General features: G+C 40.4%; 2 protein-coding genes across 2 annotated transcripts; both read left to right on the top strand.

Moving 5' to 3' along the window:
- The first annotated feature begins 5,640 nt into the window (after nucleotides 1–5,640).
- On the top strand, nucleotides 5,641–7,355 carry LOC144657858 (uncharacterized). The gene is made up of 3 exons (XM_078518220.1): nucleotides 5,641–5,779; nucleotides 6,554–6,701; nucleotides 7,241–7,355. The coding sequence occupies exons 1-3, from the start codon at nucleotides 5,641–5,643 to the stop codon at nucleotides 7,353–7,355; spliced, it is 402 nt and encodes a 133-aa protein (XP_078374346.1).
- Nucleotides 7,356–11,288: 3,933 nt separating this feature from the next.
- Nucleotides 11,289–14,746, top strand: LOC144658519 (uncharacterized). Its single transcript, XM_078518946.1, has 3 exons — nucleotides 11,289–11,627; nucleotides 13,718–14,062; nucleotides 14,181–14,746. The coding sequence occupies exons 1-3, from the start codon at nucleotides 11,298–11,300 to the stop codon at nucleotides 14,667–14,669; spliced, it is 1,164 nt and encodes a 387-aa protein (XP_078375072.1). The 5' UTR covers nucleotides 11,289–11,297; the 3' UTR covers nucleotides 14,670–14,746.
- Nucleotides 14,747–14,984: the final 238 nt, after the last annotated feature.

Below are 14,984 nucleotides of genomic sequence, written 5' to 3'. Positions count from 1 at the left end.
TAGACCCTCTTTAAAATTGACAATTAAAACAGAAATTATGTTCACAAAACATAAACACGATAGTAAGTTTGAAAAAACTCGAACGTAGGTGTTCGTGTAAACAAGTTCTCAAATTGCACAAGCCGTTTAGGCATCCAGAGAATCAAAACAGGTTGTGTAGTCAGGGTCACCCGAAGAATAACCGAAGATCGTTCGAGGTTTTCCGACGTGACGCCGTAAAGACGTGACCATGATGATTAAAGCGTCCAATGACTTCCGAAGAATTCCGAGGTCTTTTATTCTGGAATATTTCCAAGGATTTCACGAGGTTCCCCATAGAATGATAAGGCTCCACTGAGTCTTTTTTGACGGAAATTTGTTAAAATTAACTAACAGCTAAGAAATGGCTAAAATTTTAACTAAGAAATGTGAAATAACCCAAATCAAAAACGCAGCTCAGTTTTTTCGAAAGCCTCTGTTTTTGCCGTCCACGCTGATATTTGCGGCTGCGTTTTGAAATGTCTCCACTCTGAACGGCGTTTTTAAATGTTTGAGTTTTCAATGAAAACGATGAGCGTTTTCGATTATATCAGTGTGGACGATAGAGCAAAAAGGCATCAACAAAACACATTACGAGGCCTTAGACATCCTCCTGAAGTCTACTTAAAAGGCGTAGAAATGAGGTCGTGGAACTGGTGGTAAACACAAGCCACATACAAGTAAGGGCCTGTTTATATGGAGGAGATTTGTCCCTGGTAGGAGGGTTACCCTCCATACCGAGCCACCCCGGGCGAGATAGCTTTTCATACGTTTCTTTATAAATAGCTGCGAACTGTTTATATGAGAAATTGCAAAGTTGGCTCGGGGGGCAGGGTGACCCTGGGTGGAGGGTCACTCGCTTTGAAGGTGGGGTGACCCTGGGGAGCGAGCCAACATTTTTCCATATAAACAGTTTGGTTATTTTCGCCTCGCCTACCAGGGACAAGTTGACACATACAGAGCATGCGCAAACGCTGCAGTCGACCAAAACAAAATTGCAGATACATTGAAATCGTATTCGGCGGTAAATTTGTCCAAAAAATGGTCGTGGTCGATGTTTCAGCGTTCCTTATTTAAAAAAGGCAGGCAAAATAGATGTTTCAAAACAACTCTTGCCAGTCTTTTGAACCGAGAGTAGGGCTTTCCACAAGTTGCTCGAAATTTCCCAAAAAGTTGCTCGTAATTTCTCAAAAAGTTGCTCAAAAGTTGCTCCAAAAAGCCAAAAAAGTTGCTTCTGATAATAAAAGTTGCTCCAAAGTTGCTCCAAAAAATCCAAAACGCTGCTTCTTATCAAGATAATTTCTCTAAATATATGCTAATTTCCCTTGAGGGTAATATTTCTAAGCAGTTTAATGCAATTTTACAGCAAAAGGAGTAACATATTAAGGGGAAAATTTGTTGAATAACCGTGATTTCTTAAATTAAACTGAGAAAAATCGTGAAGATATCGATGACGTCATGTTTGCAGAGGGGTTTTTGTAAAGCCGAAAGTTGAAACGTCTTCAGATTTTTCTCGTAAATCTTCGGCAAACTTCGTAAATCTTCGGAAACGTTCATATGGCCCATAAACAATACTCGGATAATCTTCGGATATCTTCGGTCTGGAAATTCGCTCAAAATGCAACAAGTTGCTCGAGAGGAAAAAAGTTGCTCGAAGGGGAAAAAGTTGCTCGAAATATGAAAAGTTGCCAAAAAGTTGCCGAGCAACTTGTGGAAAGCCCTAACCGAGAGGGCCAAGTTTTGGCTCGGTCAAAAGGGACAACTTTTTCATATAAACGCTCGGCAAAAGATAGCTCGGGGGAGAGGGTAGCCCTCCTACCAGGGACAACTCTCCTCCATATAAACAGGCCCTAAGGCAATCATTCATTCCAGTCTTATTCCTAAACTTCAGCCTTGGGAAAAGCACTGATTAAAAATGTTGCTACTTGTACCTATTTTTCGAAAATTTAACGGGCGGGGTCCTTATTTCAAATTTTAAGCTTCCCTTGTCAATCAGCTTCAATTTAATACAATATTATTTTTGACACCTGAAAAAGGATACCTCATGATTCTAGAAGGGGGAGGGGGCACTTAATCAAAGGTGGGTGCTCTAGCTAACTCAGGAAATACAGTATATTTTGTATCACACTACAAACATCCAAACATCAGTGGCGGATCAAGAGGGATTCCTTTTTCGTGTGTGTACACCTAAAATATTTTATTAGCGGGGGAATCAATTAAAAAAAATTGTTTGTAGAAGGATTCCAGGCTTCTTCCCTAGATCCGCCACTGAAGTGGCATTTTTTTCTTGTGGATCCATACAATTTTGCCTTTTTACTTTGAACGCATCCCTGTGGTCCCGTGGTTGTCCTGTGAACGCGCAAGCGAAAGTGGTTCTGTGTATCGTTTTATGTATGTATGTCGGTATGTGGCAAGTTGGCCTCGATCTCATGTGATTAGACATTAGAAAGCAATTAATTGCGTCACAACAACGTCAACATTGACATTGAGCCACAAAGACAGCGCGAATCCTAATCTTGTGGTAGCGTGTAGTCCCGTTGCTGTCCAGTGAAAGTCGTTCTATGTATCTTGGTATGTGGCAGGTTGGCTAATTAATGACGTCACAGTTTCTTTGCGAGAGACCCTGGGAACGAGATTGATTCAATCTAACAATCCCCTTCGGTTTGCGTTTTCGACTTTGCCCTGTGAGTTGTGCTGAAAAATAAACGTTTCGGTAGTGTTCCCTTGGATTGAGATTGTTTCACTGATAGTTTCAAGTGATGTTGGATGCGTTTTTTTGTTGCACGCGCGGTCAGGCCCGTAGGGTGGATTCTATTGAGGGGGGTTGTTCTATTTTTTTTGGGAGTTTTTTTTTTAGCGCTGGAGGCGCTAACACGAGCGCCGAAGGCGCCAGTGTAAGGGGGATCTGGGAACATGCCCCCAGGAAATTTTGCAAATTTAGGTTCTCTCAAGTGCCATTTCCTGCATTTTGACATCTTTTCTGAGGTGGAATGCATTTTCCTTCAATATTAGCTCTTCGGAAAGTAATTTTCATTCTAAAAAAATTCTGAAATGTTCAGAAATGAGTAGATGCATTTAGACAGTTTTCAAAACACAAGTATTAAAATTACATGCAGGGTGGATGAGTGGACAAGAAATTGAAAAAATGATGAATTATCTGACATGTTATACAATTATGTATTTTAGAAACAACTACTGAATATGTTCCACGTCTTAGCAAGTACAGAATATTTGTTTGTTCCCTGGCTAGGGGTAATTCTATAACTTTCAGAAATTTTGGTTAGGATTTTTTTGCAATGTTACACACTGTCTTATAAGAAAGACTAAGAGCTTTGTCCAGAAATCCAAAAAACAACAAATGTGCATGCTTGCTTATCCAGCCAACAAACGCTAGTTCTGATTGCCGCGGGCGCCACTACAAGGATGGAAAGCAAGACGAACATCAATTAACCAGCCCAAAAGATTAGAACTTCTCATTTACCGCCCAAAAATGCCGACTTCAAAAATTTTAGGGGGTTCGTTCGAACCCCCCGAACCCCCCCCCCCCCCCAACCAACCCCCACCCTACGGGCCTGGCGGTCGTTTCAAATTTGTTCACATTTGTATGACGATATAAACAGTCGCGTAACTCGGTTTACGTTTGCTAGCCTTATCTTGTGTACCTATCTTGGGTCGGACGCACTCTCCTTATCTCTGATTATTACTAGTACTTTATTTCTAGCACAAACTCTAGCACACACTAAACTAGCTTGTCAGTGAGAACAACCTGGGAACGAGCTGTATAATCCCGCGCGCTCTGCGGCATAAACGATTATTATGACGTCAAATTTTCACTTCGCTCTCTTTCGCGGAACGAACAAGTTGTGCGTTCATCGCGAGAAGAAAAAAGTTTTTTTGTGATCATGAAGTTTGTATATCTTCTAACGGCGCTGACGTTTTTCTTGTTGTTATCATATCTTACGTATCCTGCTGAACGAGAAGGTAAGATTTACTTGTGTTTTCAAACTCTACTATTCTCGTTCTTTTTTCCGCACTCTGAAATTTCAACCCGCGAATCTAAAGAATACGTTTTTCTTTGAAAATGTTATGAATATTTGTTTCACTAAACAAGTCAGCTAGTTTTTATTCGCTAAAAACAGGAAAGTAATTAACGCCAGCTTAAGAACAATAAGTTATTTAACGATTGGAAATTTGACAAACGAATCAAGTTAGAAAAAATTGTTAATGTTCCAAAATGACGCTAAATGGCGGTATAAAACTGCTCCGACGTTTCGGCAATACTGCCTTCTTCAGGGTGGCACGAAGAAAAATGATTTTTCTTCGTGCCACCCTGAAGAAGGCAGTATTGCCGAAACGTCGGAGCAGTTTTATACCGCCATTTAGCGTCATTTTGGAACATTAACAATTTTTTCTAGCATAAAAGACGCTACGCAGTTTTCAACTATTATAAACGAATCAAGTTGTCTCGTTTTTCCAAAAACTAGACAACTGCGGTTGCCATGGAAATATCCACAGGTGAACATGACGCACGCGCGCGCGTTCTTTTTCATTTCTTTTTGACGCACGACCATCTCTGGAAGCTGGCTTGACAAGGTTGGTGTTCTTGCGTAAAAAGTCTAGCGTAGCGGGCAAACCTACCAATGATGTCGATAATTTGCTGATATAATAATAATTAACAATTATTCCACGAGCGCGCGTTGGATATGAGATGGTAGATAGCCAACGAGGCGCGTAGCGTCTCGTTGGCAATAACGATCCCATATCCAACAAGCGAGAGTGGAATAATTGTTTTATTAAAAACACCCAAAGAATTGCAATATTTGAGCTCCCCAGCTATTTTCGTTGACGCGTATCAGCTACCATGTTTGTGTCAATGGTATATGAGCTCATATACCATTCCCTGTTAACCAATCAAAACGCAGGAATTGCAATATACCATTGATAGTTTTTAATATAAGCTGATGTTTCTTTTTTCTCTTGTTACAGGATTATGTGGTTAAGATGCAAATCGAATCGATCAAAGTGGACATTAAACTTCTTTTCGAATTCATTGATGACAAAGGCTTGGCATATTTAAACAGTACTTCCAGTAAAATCAGGACACCCAAGCATACAAAGGTATTAAACTTTACCCTCTTGAAGTGAGGTTTATAATTTTGTCCGTCGTGAAACCGCAACCAATATTTGATGTGAAGCTTTGATCAAGAAACTAATATATTCAGTTTTAGTTTAGTTTAAGTTTTATGCGCGACAGCTTTTTTTATCCATACCACTCTTTTTTACACAGTATGCGGATTTCTCATTCATCTCTCTTATTATTATTGTCAGATCCACAGGTTCAAAGAATCCACTGAATATCCCCGAAATGCCACATGTCAAGTTCACAGAACATTCCAAGTCGGGTCTCCAAGCTTCCTGATGAGAGTCTGGGACTTCACAGTGACAACCGCAAAACAGACATGGACCAAATGTTGTGACATTGCAGAGGCAATGGCTGAAAACGTTTGAAATAGAATCACATGGACGACTGGGTGGATCGGCGAAAAATTAACCTGGCTGGCTGATAAAGCCTGGAACGGGTTAACTTGGATTGTCAAGCGGATCTGTAATGGGGACACGTGGATGGTAGACTGGATGTCACATGGCCTTGTATGGGTAACCGAGAAAATATGGAATGGACTCAAATGGATTGGAAAACTGTTTCTCCCTGGCAACTACGTGACTGATGCTGTTGTCAGGTTTTATTATGGATATCTGGACAGTAAGTTAAGAACCTGTTTGTAGTCTAGATAGGGTAATTCGAATTCGCGCTAATTAAAACAGAGTAGTATAGAAATAGCCTAAAATTCGCGCAATTTGGACTGAGGTGTATTTTGATCATCTTGCTTAGTTTTCTTACTAAGGAATTTAATAGCCATTTTTTTCACTTTTCTCACCAATAACATACGCCAGCTGTCTTGCTAGCTCGTTATTCAGATTGGCAAAGTCTGATCTGCATGTCATAGTGATGGAATTGAGTTTGGTTATCGAGAAGCCAGGTGGGAGGCGCGGTGGCCTAATGTTTAGCGCGCTCGGGTTCTCGGGTGGCCTAATGTTTAGCGTGAACAGCCCGGGTTCCAGCCCTGGCCGGGGCGCTGCGTTGTGTTCTTGGGCAAGACACTTTACTCTCACAGTGCCTTTCTCCACCCAGGTGTATAAATGGTTACCGGCGAATTTACTGCTGCTGGTGGGGGGGGGGGGGGGGTAATCCCTGCGATGGACTGGCATCCCATCCAAGGGGGAAGTAGCAATACTCTCAGTCGCTTAATGTTACAGAAACCGGGATAAGCTCCGGCCTGTATGGGCCACTTGGCTCGGACACAGATTTCACCTTTTTACCGAGAAGCCAGAATTTATATTTTGACAACATGGCGAGTCCCATAAAGCCAAAAGATAATGGAAACACGCCCCTATTCAAAGAACCTCATTTTGTTTCTTTCTGGTTTGCATTGTTTAGTGGTTTAGTTTTCAGTTAAATACTATTTTTTCCCAACAGCCCATATGAAATTCATTCAAGCTCGCATTGTTGCCTCGACCTGGAAAGATTTCTTCTACATGATGTGTACTGTTGTTGTTGTGAATGTTGCTCTCCTTTCCATTCACCTGTTGGTTACATTGACAGTGAACTTCTTTCGACGATTATGGTGAGTTCTGTTTAGTCCCGTTTCCAGACTCCACTCTTGCTTGTTATCGCTATGACGTCAGAGCTTCACTGGAGTTTCTCCTTCGTCGCTCTCCCCAGTCCTCCAAATATTAAGGAAAAGTAGAAAGAGTTCGCGGGAGATTTTTAACAGTTATTGATTCAATTCGAGCGAAGCTTAGAAAGGAAAAAAAGCAGAAAGATTGTTTAATTTTGGTGAATAAAAGATTTATTTAAAGTTCGACAACGGAAATGCTTCATTTGCTTTCTAAAATACCGCTAAACAACAACAAAAACAAATTGATTGAAGATTAAAAGACTTACAGAGTTTACGAAAGTTTCTCGCCGGTTTATAGTAACAGTTTTCCTGAATTTTAAGTTTGATAATTAGGAACATTAATGAAGAAAACCACTGCAGGCTTAGTCAGTTGTTAGATTAGCTCAGAATATTATAGATCGATCTTGGCAAATGCAAAACCACATGCACATGGTCAACGCACAATTTTCCTTCTCTTAACTTAAATTGCTTTAATTCTTTTACAGGCAAGCTCGCAAAGACAGGATAGCTGCTGCCAATTTACCGCCTGCGCCAAAGAAAGCAGTATGGCGACCAAAGCCAAAGAAAAAACACAAGAATAAGAACAAGAATAAGTGGTAGTGGCCACGATTCTATTGAGCTGTCCACTTTTTTGTTTAGAAATGAACTTTGCTTATTTTATTATTGTTAGTCCTCTGAAGAAAACGCAATTAACAAGCTTATTGATAACTAATGCAACGGTTTAAGCTTGTGACTGTGTGATTTTCTCGTTAAAAGTTTTGGTATTATTATATGTTGTCTGGTTGTGGTTTTAAAACATCAGGGTTAAATTTAATCGACCCGTATTTTTTCTAATGTTGCCTTCACTCCTCTTATCTTGCGTGGGGTTGGTGCGATTGAAAAGGGAGCAGCAGCGAGGAATCACTATACACATTGACAACACCCATTTCACGAATAACTCATGCGTTCTTACAGTGCAGTCCACTGTACCGAAAAAGTTGGTACATTTACCTGTAATTTCTAGCGCTCGGAAACGCTAAAAACGCTCATGGAAACGTACATAAGAGCTTTAACTTTTCAAACCCTGTAATGGCAATGTTATTACAAGGACGACCATTGTTTCGCAGAAATGTGGCTGGTCTTTGTGCCCTATTGGCTGTGTAAGGTTCGCAAGGTATTGTGGTGAAACAGCCGCCGCCATCTTTTTCCGTTCGGAGGATCCCCACTCCACCTTGTATTTCAAACGCGGTACTGTTGCTTTCCATTCTATTTGCATCCCTCAAATTGACAAAAACAACCGGACCTCGATCACAAGGCCCTGGGATTTAAGAGGCCGTCTTCCTGAAAAACACCCACTCAAATTCACGCCAAAAAATAATTTTGCCTGAAACTCTAGCGACTGAAAGACATTACCGAGGCTAAAACTTAAACAGATTTGGTTTAATTCAAAATGATTTTCTGGCTGCGTTAGGAGCCATCAAATATGTTGCCCCTTCGGGGCAGTTCGGGCCCGCCACAACGTCTGAAAAACTACAAAAATAGTCATTTTTCGGGCCGCTGTCAGATATTTTATTCGCATCGAACACCAACAATTTTTATATCAATTTGTTCATAAACATTTCTAGTTTTCTAAAAAGGTAGCAAATTTTCCCTCGATTCACCTGGAAATGCGAAATCAAGAATATAATGACCATTCTGCTGATCGGCATCGAACGAAGGTTGAAAAATGACCTTGATTTAGAAGCGAATTTTTCAACTTTAGGACCTAGCTGATAACTCTGCTCTACACAGCCGAAAAGTGTAGTCCTTTTTCTGCTAAAATATGCAAAATTACATGTAAGTTTTCAGTATTTTAAAAGCTATGAAACCAATGTAACCGAAAAAAAACATTTTTTCTAAACTCGCTTTCTTCGGAGATCTTGGTCCTCGAAATAACAGTCTTCGAACTATAGTCTGGCCTAATTTGGGTACAATCAGTTCGTGCTGTTGTACTTTTAAACTAGCTGGAATATCGAATAAGGTCGTAAATTTGCCGATTTACGATGATCTGTACCACCTACTTGGACAACTTATGCAATTTTCGCTGAAATTTGTCAAAATTACAGCTATGCTCTCCCCAGAAAGGTCCAGAAAGCAAAACGTGTTCCACTACAAAACGTCCTCTGGGGTACCCCAAAGAAATACGGCGAAGCCGAAGACAACGTGAACTGGAAAATTTAATTTGCACCTCAACTTCTAATGTTTTAAATTATATAAACATTTCTTCACACTTATATTCGTTAGATCACTCCAAAAATCCACGTAATAGCGAGTACAAATTAATTTCCTAGTTACGTTGTCTTCGGCTTCGCCGTCGTGAGTTCCGAACGGGAGAGGGCATAGGTAATATTGACAGCGGAAACTGCATAAATTGTCCAAGTAGGTGGTACAGATCATCGTAAATTGGCAAATTTACGAACTTACTTGATATTCCAGCTAGTTTAAAAGACCTCTTAAAAGAACAACGACACTCAAATTAGGCCAGATTATAGTTCGAAGACTGTTCTTTCTTACCTTTACCTTTACCAACATCTCCGATGAAAGCGAGTTTAGAAAAAAATGTTTTTCGGCTACATTCCAGAGGCGGTACCCGATTTTTCGATGTCGAAGTTGCATGCCTTGTGTAAATATTTGTATTCTGTACACGAGTCGAAAACTTAAACTCCTAGAACAGCTCTCGCGCGCTTCAAATCGCCAAGAGAACGGCATAAAATCAAACCTAAACAATGCGAATATATTTCTACTTCACATTATTATTAAAAAAAAAGCCGTAAAAGCCGATTTTAGGAAGCTTTAATATGTACAATAGCAATTAGACAAGAAATTTGAATATTCATATGGGTATGCTGTGACCTCACAAACGGCTTAGGTTGGTAAGCCTGTAGTTTGTGTTTTGTAAAACTAGAAGCATGGGCAACGTAAATGTGAAACATTATTTCAGATATACACAACGTCGTTACCACAATTCCATGCAACGAACCGAAAAAGCTGATAAAATTTTCTGACCGAGTAAAATATTTTCAAAACCATATATTGAGTTGCGCAACTTCAATTACGCTAATTTCAGCTGTGCTGCAAGTTGAAAAGTGTCGTCATCTAAAGGTAGTCCCGGTATCCGGATGTTTAGCCCCCAATCTGTAAATTCCCAGATAAGTTACCAATTTGCCAGTTAAGTTGCCACTTAAAATTTGTCCTTTAAGTCAATTAACTATTCTTCACTGGTAACTCGGGATGAATATGATAGTTAATACAAAGTTTAGCGGACTTTATACGACTGCTCGAGTAGGTGAAAGCAAAAGCAAGTGAAGCTTTGCTTTGCTTGATGTAAAACGCGGAAATTCTTATAAGTTCGAAGTGTTAATATCACTACATTTCTACTGATGCCGAGAAAATATATAATCCTTTCTATCCAAATTTACCTTTCCACTTTCACATCAACTGATTTACCTCAGTTTCACCATGTCGTATAGGCTGCTTTTATAGTTGATTTTGTTTGGTTTGCGTTCAATTAAGTTTTTCGGTTTGTGTACTCGACTGAAAACATTCAGGAAAGCCACTGTCATATCACAAATGGAAAAAACAGTGAAAGAAGGCTAAAAGAAAAAAAAATTATTGCAGGATGATCATTTTACTGAGGGCTTACAGACTTAAGATTTAGGGCAAGCAGACTGGGGGCTAATCGACTTGGGGGCTAAACAACCTACATCCCATCTAAAAAGTGGGGTGCCGTCTATGTTATTGCGTTTGAATTTTCTTTCTCATAATAGTTTACATAATGTGGGATTTGACGTTTTGTAATCATTCCCTTGTACTATTGTCTGAAATATCAACAACCGCAAATTTTATTAATTTGACCAATTTCGCCTGTGGAAACAATATTTATCCTCTAGTGAGGGGCCTCGGTCTTTTGTATCGATGTTTTTCAAGTTATCGCTGACCTTGAACTGAAGAAAACTTATTGAGGCCAAGGGCACAAAGTATAATCGCAATAATAACAGCATTTTCGATTTTGGAACATGTATTACAGGTGCATACTCCAAAAAATACATACAAAACAACACTAAGCATAACAATATCATTTAATTACTGAAGATAAAGTGTTCAACATGACACGAGCATGGGACAAAGAAAAAATCTGAGTCCCCGACTTGTCCCCGACGGGAATCGAACGCATGGCCTCCCAGATAGCGGTTGGGCGCTCTAACCAACTGAGCTACGAGAGATTCGTTGTAAGCTGGGCCATTTTACTAGGTTGATGTGTGACACGCGTCCTGCATACTGCTATGATCAGCAATGTCGAAATCATCAAGTGTGTAATAAATAATAAAGATGGTCAATTTTAAGCTCGGTAATAATATTCTGTGATACTGCTAGTTTCTATGCTTGGAGTAAGAAGAATTTTGATCGGATATTTACATCAAGACTAACCAATCAGGAGTAGGATACAACGCTGTTTATTTATCTTCTTTGTGGAAGGAGTTCCCAGTGCTGATTTAATACTTAGTGCAATGTAGATCAACTGACATGATTGCTTTAAAGTTTGTTTTCTTTCTCGTTACAATTTTCCAGGTTAAGGGGCAATGTCTCACAGGAACATGCGAAAAGATTTCCCTTGATATACATCGAGATGCGGTGAAAGACTCAGAGTTTGTTGGCCATGTTTTTCACAGTTCCGTCGTGTTAAACCCAGTTCAGTGCTACACCTGGTGTACACAGGACTGTCGATGTGTGTCAATCAACTACAAGGAAAACAACGAAGAAAAATACTGCGAGTTAAATGAAGGAAATCATTTTACCAACGATACCTCTCTCAAGCATTTACCAGGGTCAAGTTACTATGTCTTACGAAGGGAGGTGAGTTAATTCTAATTTGTTATTTATGTTTGGTTATCTAAAAAGCTAGTTCAGATTGTCGTGTCAAGGAAAACATAATTTTAAAACAGGAAAAACAATCCGTCTGACTACAAATATTAGTTTGGCACCGTTTAATTGTTGCGAACAAATTCGAGATCATGAGTTGATGTTACTACGTTTTTCAATTTTCTTTTTTGTAATTGTTTATTTTTTGCCTGTTCTTGGTAAAAAAAGAAACCAGTCTTCCTATAAGTGTTCATTCCAGCACTGCAGGGGTGTTGAAAAAAAAATGGGTAAAATTGTCCCGGGGGTGGGGGGGGGGGCACCCCATGTATGGGCTATATAGGTAAGTGCTGCGGAAAGGAATGGTTTTTAAAGTTCTCGATCTTTAAATAGGGTGTCATTTTTGCCTCTTTTGACATTGTGTTCCCCGTGTCCTTACAGAGGGAACCTAAATTGCATCAGCTAAAATTGCAGTGCGTATACGTCTAGCTAAAGGAAAAAGAAATGCTCTGTTAAAACTGAACTATCCGTTTAAGTATAAGTTGACTTCAAATGTTACAGAAACGAAATAGAGTTGACCGGTTCACGCCATTTTCAGTTTTTGTTAAGGGTGTCATTTTTCGAGTTTAGGCCTTTAAAATGGTATCAATTTTCGTTTTCTTCATCCTTAAATAGGGTCAGGGTTTAAGAAACCTTCGCGGCACACACCTATCCAAAATTTACGGAAGTACCCCTCCCCCGGGGGAAATTGATCGCTTCGATGTTAGAGAACTAGATTAGACAATGGGACTGCGTGGAATGCAATTTTGTCTGTAATTATACAAGTGATACACAAGCTTTTATAGCTATAGTATACCGTAGAATTCCGGTTATAAGCCCTGGGCTTATACAACTTCGTAAGGGGTTTTGGGTGGGCTTTTAGCGGAGGGGATTATATCTGGGAGGGCTTATAAGCGGAATGAAAAAAACGTTTCGAAACGAGCCACGCGAGTGTTGATGGAAATACGTTTTTGAGCTAAAAACGCACAATAAAGCAACATTTAGCCCTATTCAGTACTGTCGTCCGGTAGAGGGGGGCTTATATCCGGGGGGGGGGGGCTTATAATCGGATGTATTTTTTTTTGTTTCCAGGATGATGGGCCTATAACCGGGGGGGGGCTTATAACCGGGGGGGCTTATAACCGGAATTTTACCGGTATGCCCATGGTTACAGACATAATTGGAAATTACCAATTAATCACAAACGTACAAAGCGACGCCTTTTGACGATTATCATCTCTACTAAAATGTGGCAACGTTCGCTGTTTAGATTTTAAGAATAAAAATAAGGAGTATTCAGTCACAAGAAAATATACACCATATTTGACGGGAAAAGTATATACCTTCCATAGATAATGGTAACCCTTTCATAAACCTAGGCATAGCACATTATTATTAATGCTGTTTTTTTTTCTAGAAAGTGCTAAGACTATAGTAATACCGCTTATTATATAAAGCAATGAATAATTAAGCACGAGCATAAGTGCGTAAGAACAACAAACACACGCATGCATTCTTCTTATGATGTCCTCACTAAGAAACACCGAGACACAAACATAAGCGTTGGCACAAAAAGAAAGAACTATTTTGTTTTCATGTGCTTATACTTATCTTATGCTTGTGCCTCGACGATTCCAGTGAGAACAGCATTACTGTGAAGAGGGGTCTAAAAAGGTAAAATGAGAACTGGGATTTGGGCAAATTTTCACTGGGGAAATGGGATTTGGGTCACTGGGACTGGGAATCACAAACAAATAAACAATAGAACTGGGACTGGGATTTGGAAAATCGGAAAAACAAAAGGCTGGAATTTGGGCAAAATAAGGGCTGGGAAATGGGATTTTATACCCTCCCCCCCCCCCCCCCCCCCTTCAGTACCCTCTGTGAAGAATGAGTGTGTTCGTTTTTGTTTTGTTTGGTCCCGTTCCCAGGGTCTCTCTTCTCTCTCCCGGTGAGAGAGACCTTGGGAACGAGGTTGCTTGTGCTTACGATATGCTTGTGACCAGTAAAAACCAGCCTTCAACTAAATTGTTTTTTTTTTTTAACAGATTCACAGTAGCAAGGCATCATGTGCTATTGAAGGCACTTGCACCAATGGCTGCTGTGAGAACAATTCTTGCCTCAATGGAGGAGTCTGCAATGAAATCTGTGAGCCCACGAGCACTCGGTACAACTGCTCATGTCCGGTACCGTTTGCTGGAAAACACTGCGAGATTCAGCTGAAAAGAAGTTGTCATGACTACAAAGCAGCTGGGGCCGACAAGTCTGGAGTATATACCATTGAAGATGACAGCAATCAAACTCTCCAAGTTTTCTGTGATTTTGATTCAGAGCCCGGGTTTGCTTGGAATTTGATCCAGTCATTTAGTTTGGCCAACAAGAACCTTTTCGAGGTAATAGGGTAGTTATTTTCTTTCGCAATTAAAATGAACCAACTGAGCAAAGAAAAAACATTTCATGAGTTATGCACCGCGTACCAGTCATCATTGCTTGACCTTTTTTGTCTCACAGGGTGGTGTGGTCTTTTACGATTACTCTGATTCAAGTGTAGTCAGCGGTGATGCCCCAAACTGGCAGGCGTACTTGATTCCACGGTATTACCTTGTTTGGCTCAGAGATCAGTCGACTCACTGGCGAGCTACTTGCCGATACAACACAGACGGTACGGTATATAGGGATTACCTGCGAGCTTCATTTGAAGACTTCGACATCATCAGAGTCATACCCTCGGTGACAGGCAGCTGTCGGAAATATGAGCTTGTCAATATCCGGGGAAATGAGTGTACGGATTGCACGGCAGCGACCTGGTATCGAAAAGGTTGGGTCCCTCTTCACATAGACACCTCTTTTCTCGACTATGGTTGCGACTTCGACGGAACGCTGAGTGGTGATGTGATAGATGACGAGGACAACTTTGGATTTTATCGTACTGTTAATCCGATTTTCCGTTGCACGTCCAGCTCAGAAGCAACTACTCAGTTCTGGGTTGGAGGAAAGTGATTTCGTGTTCGCAGTACAGAAAAGATCTAGTTGTAGTCGTTGTAGGTTATTCCTTCAGCTCTAAATTACTAGTCAGAGGCGGCGGAGCGTTTTGGAACGTGTTTGAGGAGGGAGGGGGTGGGGGGGGGGGGGGGGGGGCTAAGGATGTCTTAAAAAATTCTCGGCAGGTTTTCATATTTGGTGCAACTTTTTCCCGTTCTAGCAACTTTTTGTTTCCTGAACAGTTTCTAGGCCGAAGATTTTCGAAGATGCTCCGATTGTTTTTCGAAGGCCATACGAACGTTTCCGGTCATTTTTAAACTTTTCTCCCGAACT

Source organism: Oculina patagonica, chromosome 6 (assembly GCF_052425735.1).
Source record: "Oculina patagonica isolate OP01 chromosome 6, crgOcupat, whole genome shotgun sequence".
Taxonomy (NCBI): Eukaryota; Metazoa; Cnidaria; class Anthozoa; order Scleractinia; family Oculinidae; genus Oculina; species Oculina patagonica.
The sequence above is the reverse complement of the archived record's forward strand: the minus strand, read 5'-3'. Positions and strand labels throughout refer to the sequence as shown.